We start from the raw sequence: 13178 nt of genomic DNA on the forward strand, positions 1-13178 counted from the left end.
AAATATAATGTGCCTAAAATAATAACACAAAAAACTTTCATGTCTTTAGTGAGAACAACCATAAGTAGCAATAGAAGTTGCGCTAGTTCACGCCTTCAACAAGAAACTAACTCCAATTAGCTTATTTTTTTGTGGGTTCACATTCTTTTTCCACTAGCACTGTGGGGTTTTTATGGTAGTTCTCAATAAAGACATGATTAGATTTTTTTTTTGTGTTATTATTTTAAGCACATTGTATTTGTCTTCTCTCTCACTCTTGACTTAGAAGAAGATCAGATCACGTTTTATGAGAAATTATAGGAAACCATGGAAAGGTTCACATACTTTTTCTTGCCACTGTATTTTAAAGGATCATATCATGAGAGACGACACGAGTCTACAGAAGTACAGACAAACACACAAACACACACATTCTTGGATAGTCGAGTGTGAGTGCGAGTAGATCCTCCACTGGACCTCTGATAGAACAATCTCACCCCCAGGCGAGGACTGACCACTGATCGTGTGTGTGCAGTGTAACTAAATATAACAAGTGCCCAGTATTTCTGGTATTTAGGCTAATTTGATGCTTTGAGTACATCGTGATGCAGGGTCTTGAAAGGCCACTTGTAATAATATATGGAGAAAACGTGAATATCAAAGGGATACAGTTAGAAACAGGAAGTCGTTCACGTTTGGACCTACATTACATTACATTACAATCAGTCAACAGGTGACATTGACTGGTGAACGGTCTACATTTACACAGATAAGGTGCTTTTCTACCTGATTAGTACCCAATGTTGCTTCTCATTCACCCTTTCACACTCACACACCGATGTCAAATCTGCCACGTCAATTTGTGGACGTGAAGAAGCAGGATCAAGCTGCGGACCTCACGATTTGTGGACAATCAGAATATGTTTCTTCTATTTAACGAGATGATAGTGATGATTACTGATGTAATTTACAATTACTCCACAAGTTGATTTTAATATAACAATTTGGATGCTCTGCAAATTGTTGTTTCTATGGCAACCAAACCCTCCATCGCACGTTCACTGCTCTCAGATTAACACAGTATACTCAACCAATGTTTCTGGTAATGGGCATGTTACACTTCACAGAGAGACGTAACTTGTTTTCTCCATAACTGACAAATGCACCAGTTCATCTATGTATTTCTTCCCTCCTCACTGTTGAATGGTGCTTCCCTCAACCTGCCATCTTTTTGGCTCCACTAGCAGCAGCAGCAGGCTATTTCATGCTGCATGTGTAATAAAAGGATTAATTTGTGCTGCTCAGAGTCAGAATGGGCAGTAAATGGGACAGAGGGATATAAATAGAGACTACCTCACTCAACACTTCTATTTCCTGACACAAACTGGTTCGAAAGATGCAAAAAGCTGTTAGCAAAGTAATTTCTCCACAATCATCATCGTCATCACTATTGTGGCGCTCCTAATCTTGTATCTTCTGGCTATAGAGTGTTTACAATTGAAAACTAAAACATGCAACTTAAGTTTAACTATAGATTTACTGATTATTCACACAAAACAACAGAAAATGTGTGAAATGAAAGGGTTCACTTTCTTTCTTGCTTGCTGCTGTTATTGCTAAGATTAAATAACAATTGTGTGATAATATGTGAAAAAAAATCAGAACAGGCTAAGAAAAAACATGGACAGGATACAAATTACAGGTGGCACAAATTAATTCACAGCTATTTAGTTATTCTGGGCTGAAAACTTGAAAAAATAGTTAGAAAAACTAATGTAAAGGGGAAGAAACCATATATTTACAAGCTTTATGTTATGTTCTTTATTGAATATTTGTTTAGTGTTTGTTTTAGCTAACAACCTTAGCTTGACATCACATGACCTCCACAGATACTGTATTTGAAATCACTGATGGTCAGAAGCCAGTAGTAATGGATTTTACCACAAATCAATCAAAAAAATCAAATGAATGAGAGCAAGTTACTTAAGTTAAGGGGAGTTAAAGGTAGTTAAGATTACCATGCAGTTAAGTCTGTGCTGTACACGACAAAACTGCACAAGAGAACTTTCTGTGCAGGAAAAATCATGAATTAGTTTGTGAACAGAATCACTTCAAGATGGTAAAGCCTTGGATTATTCAAATTCATTTTGTGGTCTAGTTTCTCGATAAGGTTCAAATTACCCAGTATTTTCTACTTATAATACAGAACAATTTATAAATGCTCTACGTTTATTAGTTTCATTTTGTGTGACCTGCTATGTGTTTATAATTATATCCATGAAAATCTGGAGTTAGTTGGCAGAAAGAAAATAGTTGCTCTACAGAAACAGATGGTAACAAATGGTGCCAGGCTGAAAATGGTGCCATTAGGCCTTAGGTTAAAATCATGTATTTAAGGTCAATTTGATTTTATCACATTATTATTTAAGAGGCTCATAACTGACACACACACAAATTAGCACTAAGCTAATTTCACTTGTAATCACACTTGTTGGTTAAAGGTTGTGGTGTAAGATTGATGGTGTCGTTGTGTTTAACGAGTCAACCTGCTGGTTTACATCCCAGACGTCCAGGTGACCATATCAGAAGCAAGATCCTGGGTTTTAGTTGGTATGCAGAGGCCTGAAGGTCATGAAACTCGGAGTACACAGGAGGACTGACACTTCTCAATACAAGGAGAATAAAATCAATAAGGGCGAGACTGGAGTTATGAGGTTGCTGTGTGACAGTGAGGATACGCTGTCTGTCCTTGGCAGGGCTACAACACAACACAACTGCTGAGCCACAATATGTCCTGCTGGATTTACCTCCCTCTGCCCCTCACCCTCCATCTCCCTACTCTCTCTCTCTCTCTCTCTCTCTCTCTTTCTCTCTCCCTTTATTCTGCTTATTAACTGTCATCCAGGACTGTCAAACACAATCAGACACAAGCAGGCAGACTGCTCAGCAACGCCTTCACAAACATGGTGTTAAACCAAAAGTGAAGCTGCAGGCCTCGCAGACAGCTGCTCATTTCACAGCAGACACACAACTCACATTTGTCACTTGTAATTAGTTTTTTAAATTCATTGCCTGTATTTTTTTTTCATCTATGCCTTTTTAAGACATATTCTTGTAGGTACTGTATTTCAAAAAAATGTTGTGCTGGGTTCGGGTTTACATATTTTACGTTTACACTTGAACAAGAGGCCTAGAAACAGGAGTTTTAAGAATAGTGTTAATGATTTGCTTTCACTAACTTTGACTAAGGTGTAAAGACAATGAAATACTGTCAACAATCCCCACGACTGGTGGACGGACACCCTACCTCTCATCCTACCCCAGAAAAAAGTCCAGAAAAAACAAGTGCTGAGTTGATGATGCTCAACATAGCAGCATTTTCTGGATGGTACAGATTGGAGGTGTGACCAATAATGGATTTGGTATCAGTGTTAGGAGGTTTTTGATACCACAGACACTTATCAAAGGAGAAAAACTTTCTTTTTTTTTTTTACAAAGTACACAGTTGCTCATCTTTTTTGCTGATAATTCAACTAGAAGAGCTTTTGTGTCCAATCCAACTCTTGGAAGTGCTTCAGCTTTCGGTTGCTGAACTCCGTGCATCCAGAAAGTGAACAGAACTTTTAACTCTGGTTAAAATAGTTGACTTCAGTAATCTACTCTTAAGTCAGATCAACTAATGGCTGATTTAAAGCGATCACAGTATGAAACACAGTACTTCTGTTGACGTCTTTTGAGTCCAAACTGTTTTTTAAGGCTGTAACTCAGTAGTTGACAGAGATTTTAGGAATAGAACATTAAATAAGTTATTTCACGCCTTCTGGGGGCTGTGACACATACGAGCTGCATTCAGGAAGTGAAATATGGACCTACTGTACAGCTTTAGCTCAGAAACAGAATCCTCTTTGTCTTTTTGTGACAGACAATAAAAGTTGCTTGGCAGCTGCTTCAGTATCTATCTTATACGATCATTTCATCTTCCTGCTGTACAGTTGTTTTTAAAGTTAAAGTGAGTTAATTTAACGTGCATACAACAAACTTAGAAAATGTCAAAATCAACTTTAATTAAACAGTGTATCTTTATCATTTGGAGGCATATTTAAACAGTTTCAAACACTGGAAACTGAGTGTGAATGTTTTCTCATGCTAGAACAGAACTACCTCATTATTGGATTTATGTACGAAATCAGACACGATAACGGGAACAGAAGCGGCTTCTTTTGAAGATATTAAAAAACATATCAACCAAAGTGACCTAAATTCAAAAATCCCATTTTTTCCTAATTTCATGCTGATAACAAAAACATCCTATTTGAGTGTCAGTCTCTGTGCCAAACCCCCCACTGAGTCCAGATGACTGGAGGAGCACAACTGTGTTTAAAATTAAACGGTGCCATCCAGAGGAAAGTGACTCTCTACTCGGCTTTCACAATGAACAAACAACTCTTTGACTGCTGATTCAAATACCAGAAATGAGTGATTTTGACATAAAATCTTAAACCTTACATTTTTACTCACATAAAATCAACTATTTAGACCACGTCTGTGTATCTGAACACGCTTTTGGAATTTTGTGTGGAAAAACAAAACCTTTTTCTCCCTCTATAACTGTGAATAAACCACAATGAATTATAAAGGACAGAGCAGTAAATCAGTTTAATGCTTCGTAACAAACAAATAGAAAAGGCTGAAGCTTATTGACTATGGAAAAACACTCATCCATCAATACAGCAGGGAGAGGCTAGTGTGAGTTGATACACAAACACAAATAGCATGCTATACAGCAGTTTGTCCAGGTGGTGCATGTTTCTACTTCTTGGCTTTAACAAACAACCACACACACACACACACCGTATTCAGTCACAGCATCAATACAGGTAACATTTAGTGTCAGGTGGCGACAACATAATGAGAAAACACAGCGTGACCTTTGCAGGTGCAGCCGTGGAAGGATGGCATAGTGCAGCATAATATTCTCAGAAAAATAAATGAAAGTCACTGGGAGTTTATCCCTTTAACAACATTAAACAAACAACTTAAACTGAATGTATTAAAGTAAATACTATTATAATGATTAAATATATGCAACATTTTGCACTGTATGTTGACTCTGGACATTATTATGACATTATAAACAAAAAGCATTGAAATGTCAGAACACAGAAAAAAGGTTTTTCAGTTTTTACCATCGCGCTAATGGACTGTTGTCTTCCCACAATGCAATGCACCAATAAAAATTAGGTCTTAGCTAGAGATTTTGAAGTAAGTGTCCTAGTCCACTACATTTCAGAGGTAAATACTGTAACTAAGACAAACTTTAATCATCATCAATAACAATATCATGATTTGCATTATTTATATTATAAAATTACAGTATTCTAACACCATGTACAGGTCAGATTATCATGTGCATGTGTCAGTGCATGTGTTTTGTTTATTTCTGCAGAGTTCAGAACTATTGTTTCTGTAGAGTCCCTATAAAATGGGCTGAATGGTCTCGGTGCTGATTACCAGAGGTGGTCTATTCATGAATTGTTTTTCATGCCAGGCTTACAAGGATTAAACCTGAATCCATGCCAGCAATGTTGAATTGAGAAATGCTGCATGGTAAATACAAGCCACATGGAGACTGAGCACCTGTATCCACGTAAATGTCAGGGCCGGCTGCTGTATGCCAGTCTCTGTCCCTGTGTCTGGAGAGTTCTTTCAGACCAGAGCTGGCTTATTAACCGTTCTTCATCATGTTGGTTTCTGGCAGAGATGGAGGAGCTGCGTAGTTTGCTTGTTGACCCTGCAGATGTTCGCAGAGCACCAGGTTACAGCGTGCCTCAGAACCGATCAATTTGTTAACACCAGAGCTTCAGTCAGAAAAGATTTCTTGGCAGAGCAGGAGAACCTCTCAACCTGTAGTGAGATCACATGGATCAGACACTATGTGAAAGCGATAGTTGTAAAATTCCTCCAGGAGAAGTGGAAATTCATGTAAAACACAAAAACTGTCATTCCGAACCTCTAATTACTAAAAAAAGAGGCTTCTTTATAATGCAACACACCCTACTGCCTGTCACTAACAGTAGAAATATAATCACACACACTCTTTTGTGCTATATGGGTCAGCAGGGAGGATGAAAATACATTTCATTGCCTTTGTCAGCTCAAGTTTTACAGTAACTACCTGCCAAAAATGTCCCTTTGTGCATTTCGTCAGTCTTTGGAGTAGGAGAGCACTTTATTCTAGTCGCGCTAGGATGAAATTAACATACAGTGAAAAACACTGATATCTCAGGTACTGTTTCATTCTTTGTATCCCTGACTGACAAAAAAGATAAAAACATGATTTTCCCTGATAGTTTTCTAAACTATTGACACTTCTGCAGAAACTGCATGTAAACTGCTTCAAACAGAGGCAACGATGTGATTGAGTCCAGTAGGGACTCATTTGGTGCTTTGCAGATGAAAATGCATTTTGGCATCAAGTACAAAAAAAGGGGATAAAAAACTGAAGAAGTTTTAAACACATGTAGGTTGTACCGTGTATCATTTAGTGGCTTTAGTTCAACATACAGTCGAGCCATCTTCACATCCCAAAATATCAAATTCAGCTTCACTACATGTCTTCCTGTTTGACTATGTTCATTTAAATCATGTAAAGTAGGTACATTTGAATACATGTATATGATCAGGTTCAACTAATCAAAGCTTCTCTAAAAGTCTCTAAAACTTAACTCAAAATAATTTAAACCCAAAGAAACAAAAATGGGTATTTTAGCCAGTATCTCTGCAAACAAATTATGTCTGATTGTGAGACAGAATCTTAATTATGTGGTTTGAAGGGTTATTAAAGAACATGAATAATGAATAACTTCTGAAAAGCTGCTTTTTTAGCCTTGAAGAGCTAATCAGTAAACTCTGGGCAGCAGTGATTTTTCCCTGCTGCGTAAAAACCGGCACAGAGTCGACTTTCTTAGTTCTGACATTCAACTATTTCCCTAAACAATATTTTCCTGTAGCTCTGTTTGGTCCAGATTAACTGTGTCCAAGGCTACAAAAGCTCTGTCTGACCCTCTGGTAGATGGGTCTAACAGTGTTTAAGGGCCAAACACCCCACCCCAGCATCACTGTGGTTCAGGCAGCACTGCACTCACGAGGTCAGGGCTGACTGTACCGGTGTCTGTTACAAATCCCTGCTGAGCCTTGGAAGGGGATGCAGCACTCTAGGACTGACAGCCAAAACCAAGGGAGGCTCTGTAATCTGGACTTTTGATCCTTCAGAGATTTAAAGGGTGTGGCAAGTTCCAACCCATGTAACACAAGCTCAAGATAAAGCAAACCTTCATTAACTAGTCAGGCTGAAACCTTGTAACATGGAGGACTGAACCATTTATAAGGATGATACTCCACCACAAAACTGTTCACACACACACAAACACACACATACTTAAGCATTTTTTAGATTTGCTAGATATTTAATGTTTATGTAATTCCCTTTTCAGTTTGTATTTAGTTTGTGGTTGGAAGAAAATTTCAGTTTTGTGGCAAAATTAATGAAAATAACTTAATTACCATGTTCTACTTCACTTATTCACATACGTAAGTAAGTGTCCATCTAATGTGATTTTTGGCCAATAAAAAAAGAGCAATTAAGATTTTTCAGGGTTAAAGAGTTTTAAATGTGTTACCTCTGCAGGCCAACCACAGGCACAACGTCAGACCTGCAATATATTGTATGACTTTCTGAACAAATCAGATAGACAATTAGTGAAATTGACATTTTGATGCTTCATACAGTGTCTGATACGGTTGGTTTCACTTTGCCTAAATAAGTCTGAGTTTGGAAAAAACATTTAGGGCTCAAAATATATTTTTAAAATTGTTTAATGTGTACGAGTTTATGAATATAGTGATTCTTGACTTGCTGCAGTGACTTTTTGCACCTTACCTACATACACCAGGACAAGGTCCTGTACATTCCCAAGTTTTGCTAATCTTTTTTTGATCTCCTGGTGATAATAATCCAGCAGATAATCTATTACTTACCAGCGTCTTCCCTGTGATTCCACAGGTTTCACCTTTATTCTGCTCAGATATCCGTATAAGTTCTTTTCAATCTATTTCTGGGATTCGCTCATAAACTCCAGCGACAGCATCTATTTGCAAAAAGTAATACTGTCTTGGGCTGTGATATTGTGCTTATTGCCATCTTATCTTCCGATGCAGCCACCCAAACACATTTAGTATTTGGAGGCTCCTGCAAACATGGCTTCCTGATAACAAGGCGAGTAAATATATAGAGAGCTTCTGTCTGTCTCTCACCCACTCTCACATATTCACACATACAGTTTGCAAAAAAAAAGAAATCTCATTTTTCACATTAGCACATTCACACACCCACACACAAACATGCCCTCATTTTCATTCCCATTTACATATCTGTGTTTTACTTTTGGAGGTGGTTTTGAGGATAAAGTGATGCCAGGTTGTGGCTTGTGAACCTTCAGGTCATGAAGGCGCCTACTGAAAGGGCCTTTCTGAATAAGAGTCAAAAAGTCAAGCAGCAATTTCATGACAGTGGTTACAGCTGTATGTTTGAATTCCTCATGAAAGGACTGAAAGGGTAAATGATTTACACTAACGTGTAAAACAGACTCTCTTTATTTTAGTTTAGGAGAAAACCTGCTGCTGTATTTACTGCAGAATCCTTGAGTCATCTCAATTTATTTATTTTTTTTATTTTATTTATCTCTCTTTTTTTTTTCTTTGCAGCAAAATCCCTATTGTTATAACGTTGAGGTGAACTAAAGGGCTGCTTTTAAACCTTTTCCTGTCTGTGATTTATGTGCGCAAAGGTATTTGATATTTTATTTTATACAGTCCTCAAACTCAGGTCTCAAATATTGGAGTGTCCTTGAATCCACTGCTAAGGAGAAGTTTCAAAATGGTACCTGCACAATGGTAAACAACGACATAACTTACTTAGCCAATCAAAAAAGAGGTGATATGTTCATTTTATATTTATTTATTTATTTGTTTAGTTGTTTGTATGTGTCTTGTAAGAAGAAAACTACCAGAAAGTTCAGAGCTTGAACATGATGGAAGTCCATAAATAGCCCCATAGTACACAGTTGCAAATATGACTCTGCTCAGGACGTGTAGGACTTCATGTTTAAAGTACAGTATGTTAGTATAATCCATAGTAGTAGTAATAGTATTTGGTGATATTGTACATCATCAATGCAAACTGAAATGTTGATCATCATTCAATCAGCATCACACTCAACTAGAAAAGCCTAAAGGTCGGTCTGTAATCAGACCCCTCAGCAGAGCAGGAACTGAAGCGTGTCAGTGTTTGTTCCTCTGCTGATGTGAGTAGGGGAGAAATCAAGTCACTGTACAGAACTGTCAGTAAAAAGCCTCTGAAACAAACTCGGTTGTATTGTACGTTCACACTAAACACAGCAACGACATGCTGCTGCGTTTCTGCAAGAGGTGAAAAGAAAGTCACACACACACACTCTACAGTACATGTAAGCCTCTCTGGAAAGTGAAAATTGGTCTCAAGTGTGCCGTGTGTCAGGAAAAGAAAAAAAAAACATACAACAAACTTAGTGTTCACACACTTTCTTTCACCAACATACACATGCTCACACTCTCCTACACAAACAGCCTCTCGACTCACTTTTGAGTGTGAGTTGTGTCAGATGTTGTGTGAACATGTGAGACCACAGAAGGGGGAAGGGGACTTCTGCTCCATACAGCATGTGCTGTACATCTATGACTTGCTCACTGCCTTTGCTATGCTCTCCCACACCTTAAGGAGAGAAAATAATGCTTACAAATGGTCTAAAGGATTCAATGTGAGAGCTGACTGCACAATGAATTGAGTTGAGCCATGTCAAGTGTGTATAACCTTAATGTACTAAAGAAATTTGTGAGTATGTACTTCCTCAGATTTGTTCTTCCAGACTAAGTTGAAGGTGACATATGTAACAGAAATTCATTAAATCTATTTTAACTGTCTACTCCAACAACATTTACAGTACATTCACCTTTTGATGCATCACTACCATTCTCTTTCCTGTAGCCCTTTTGGTCTTATGCAATGGTATAACCAACTATGTCTATTACATGCATTTCCACCTTTTTGCTTGCTGTTCTCTCCCATTCCACCTCCTCCAGCTCCCTCCCCTTTTGTTCTATCTCCGTCATTCCCCTCAGTTCTTATCTGTACTTCCATACCCTGCTGTATATAGCGCTAGGGTTGCATCTCATTGTAAAGGCAAATCTATTTATGGGATGCTGGTTATTGGTTGACAAGGGGGTGGGGAGGGAGAGAGATACGAGGGATATTCATCAAAAGAGCAAACTGACAGTATAGTAGCAGGTGCAGGATGGTTTTACAGTAACTAAAGGCAAGTCAGTGCACTTGTTCTGTATTGCATGTAGTGGTTGTAAAAAGGCACCAACAGTGGCTGCATTAATCGTTGACCTGATATTTAGACCTGTGTGGTCCGTAAAGTTTAAAACTACATAAATGAGGCACAAAAAGAGTAAAGAGTACCAAATGCTCATTTATCTGCAGCTCCCAACAATACATTGTGCTCTTGCTGGTCTCTTATAATCCTGATTAATAAACCTCCTTCTTCACAGAAAATGACTGTTTGCATAGTATGCAAGCGTGCAAATATAGAAATAATATAGAGAGACGAAAAAGGGGAGCGAGAGAGAGAAAGAGAAGGAAATGAGAAGAAAAGCATGCAAGTGTGCCGAGTCCAGGCAGTGAGAGTGTGATAGAAGCAGGCAGTGCAGAAGAGGGAGGGATTGTGACACAGTGTGTGTGAGAGGGGCAGGGCTCGAGCAAACACGCTCTGCACGTGATTCAATCTGTTCACATGGCCTTGTGTTTCGCCATTATAAATACTTAATGGGGCTCTCCATGCTGCAAAAACTCATGCCTACGATTCAGAATGAGTTGGAAATAGCAGCATTGATCTAGAGGACTGAATTCACAAGTACAGAAACCTGCAGAGCATTTGATAAAACACACAACGAAAGATACCGCCGTGGATCCCTTCAACGGGGTTATGCGCAAATTATGCATCGGAGCATGTTCAGCTGTGTTGTCATTCATCTGAAGCGAGCTGAAGCCATCATCTGCTCTGAGCCCCTGTGTTATATAATGATGGATAGGACTGCGCTGGTCTGCTCTTTTCTCTCCCCTACAGAGGCATGAATCAAACCCATGATGTGTCCTAAAAATAACCTGCAAACACAGACCCTGGTGTGTGTAGGTCAGCCGTAGCCTTGCTCCTGCAGCGTTTCCACAAAACGTCAGCCACATTAGGTCTCTGTACAGTAGCCTGTCTGCAGAAGGGATTTATGGATGAGGTGGGACAGTGATTTGGGATTGTTGCAAAGACAAAGGAGTGGAGCATCTGCTTCAGCTGATTTAAGATAAGAGGGACTTGGAGCTGCAGGTGTGGTGCTTTGTGTGGAGGGGAATGTGTAGAAATGCCGCTACTTTACGGTGCAGGCTTTTGGTACGTGCAGTCTACTTCATGGCAGAGTTCATTTCTAATGTGCAGATCATGTTAGGACCTCATGTTACATTAGGACACACAGCATGTCTCAGCGTTGTGTTAAAAATGTTGACGCTTGTATTAAAGTATTACAGTGAGAGCAGCATTGTGCGAATTTTGGTCAGAAAAATTAAATTAATGTGATCCTTCATACAAACCAACAAATTCCCTGTGCGACCTAGTTTAATGTGAAACAACAGACTTCAGTGGTATATGACGTGTGTGTTTTGTGGCCTGTTTACTACATTGAGTAGATGAATTGGGAGACTGTACATTGATGGGAGATGAGATTAGAAATTGAATTGTGCTTATTGTAATAGAGATAGAGCTTAAATTGAGTTATTTCTAAGTGTATTCGTTTATGCTATTCTACCCAGATTCATCAGAGCATTCTAGCAAAATGATGTAAAAGCACAATAAGTATAATAACTCAAAATATCCTCAAATCAATACGACTACTGAGTAGAAGATGTCACGATTTTACAGCTGTGTGTGTGTTTATACAACAATAGGAAGATGTGGTCTGAATGTGTTAAGATGCTGTGAGTCAGGCACCCTGTGCGTCTCTACGTCGTTAAGAAAAGGTGCAGTACCAGTACTAGACACACATCAAACACACGCCCACATAGCCAGGTAAGCCCCTTTACGCACGAACACGCGCTCACTCACTCACTCACTCACGCACGCACCAACACACACACACACACACACACACACACACACACAGCATCCTCCCCTCGCCCATGCGGAAACAAACGAGAGCATGAAGGCGCTAAAAGCCTTTAAATGCATCACACCTTGGACATGTCTTTGCTCAATCACAGATTTTAAATCGAGAATAATAAAGAACAACTGTTTTTCTCCCTCGGCTGTAAAAGACGTGTCCCGCACCACATACTACGCCAAAGCACAACCCGAGCTGAAAGGAGGAGGAAATACTATTAAAGCAGCACATGACAGCTCGGACTAAAAATCCCATCCGAGTCCCAAACAGCAGCAGGAGATGCTCGGTGATGAGAACCGTGTCATGGTGGTTGTAAACCACCTTAACATGCAATGTCAAACCCGTGCTGGGGGGACTGAGGCATGTGGAAACGAGCCGCCGAGGCTGAGCGGTGCAGCTGTAACGATTCAGCACCGCGGACAGCTCTGCTTTTTCATTTCAGCTTCATCAAATCCTTGCTCTCTCGTCATTTGCCCCTTTTTGCAAATCCTGCAACACTGAGGGAAATACGCCCCGTTAACCCCGGCTCTGTCACACCTTCTGCTGTCCATGAACCGGGATGTAGTACTACCCAGAGTACTTCACCGAGCCCCCTTTACCCGAGGTACTTCCACCACTGCTGTTCCTACCTCGTCATCCCCATCCCGGGGCCTCCGACTCCCATCCCTCCCCCGGCAGCGGATCCGTTGACCGGCTTCATGTGCTGTCCTGCCACCGGTCCTGTTGCCGGTCCACCGGGCATCACCGACCCCATCATCCCGGCGGCTCCCGGCTCACCGGGCTGCCCTCCGCCCTCCATGCTCGCTTCGTTCCCCATCTCGGCTCGGGAGACGGGAGGGAGGTGGAGAAAGGAATTAGGTCAAATCGCTAAATTGCTTTTAAGTTGCTATGTTGTCTCT

At 39.9% G+C, this 13178-nt stretch overlaps 1 protein-coding gene across 1 annotated transcript in view; it reads right to left on the reverse strand.

The window, feature by feature from the left end:
• The window catches only part of bsna (bassoon presynaptic cytomatrix protein a), a 105749-nt gene extending 92798 nt beyond the window's left edge, over positions 1 to 12951 (reverse strand). Inside the window, exon 1 of the mRNA XM_026367009.1 lies at positions 12909 to 12951. Coding sequence (XP_026222794.1) covers positions 12909 to 12943 — 35 coding nt within the window. The 5' untranslated portion in view covers positions 12944 to 12951. The remainder of the gene's footprint in view (positions 1 to 12908) is intronic.
• Between the last annotated feature and the right edge of the window lie 227 nt (positions 12952 to 13178).

Source organism: Anabas testudineus, chromosome 7 (assembly GCF_900324465.2).
Source record: "Anabas testudineus chromosome 7, fAnaTes1.2, whole genome shotgun sequence".
NCBI classification, from domain to species: Eukaryota; Metazoa; Chordata; class Actinopteri; order Anabantiformes; family Anabantidae; genus Anabas; species Anabas testudineus.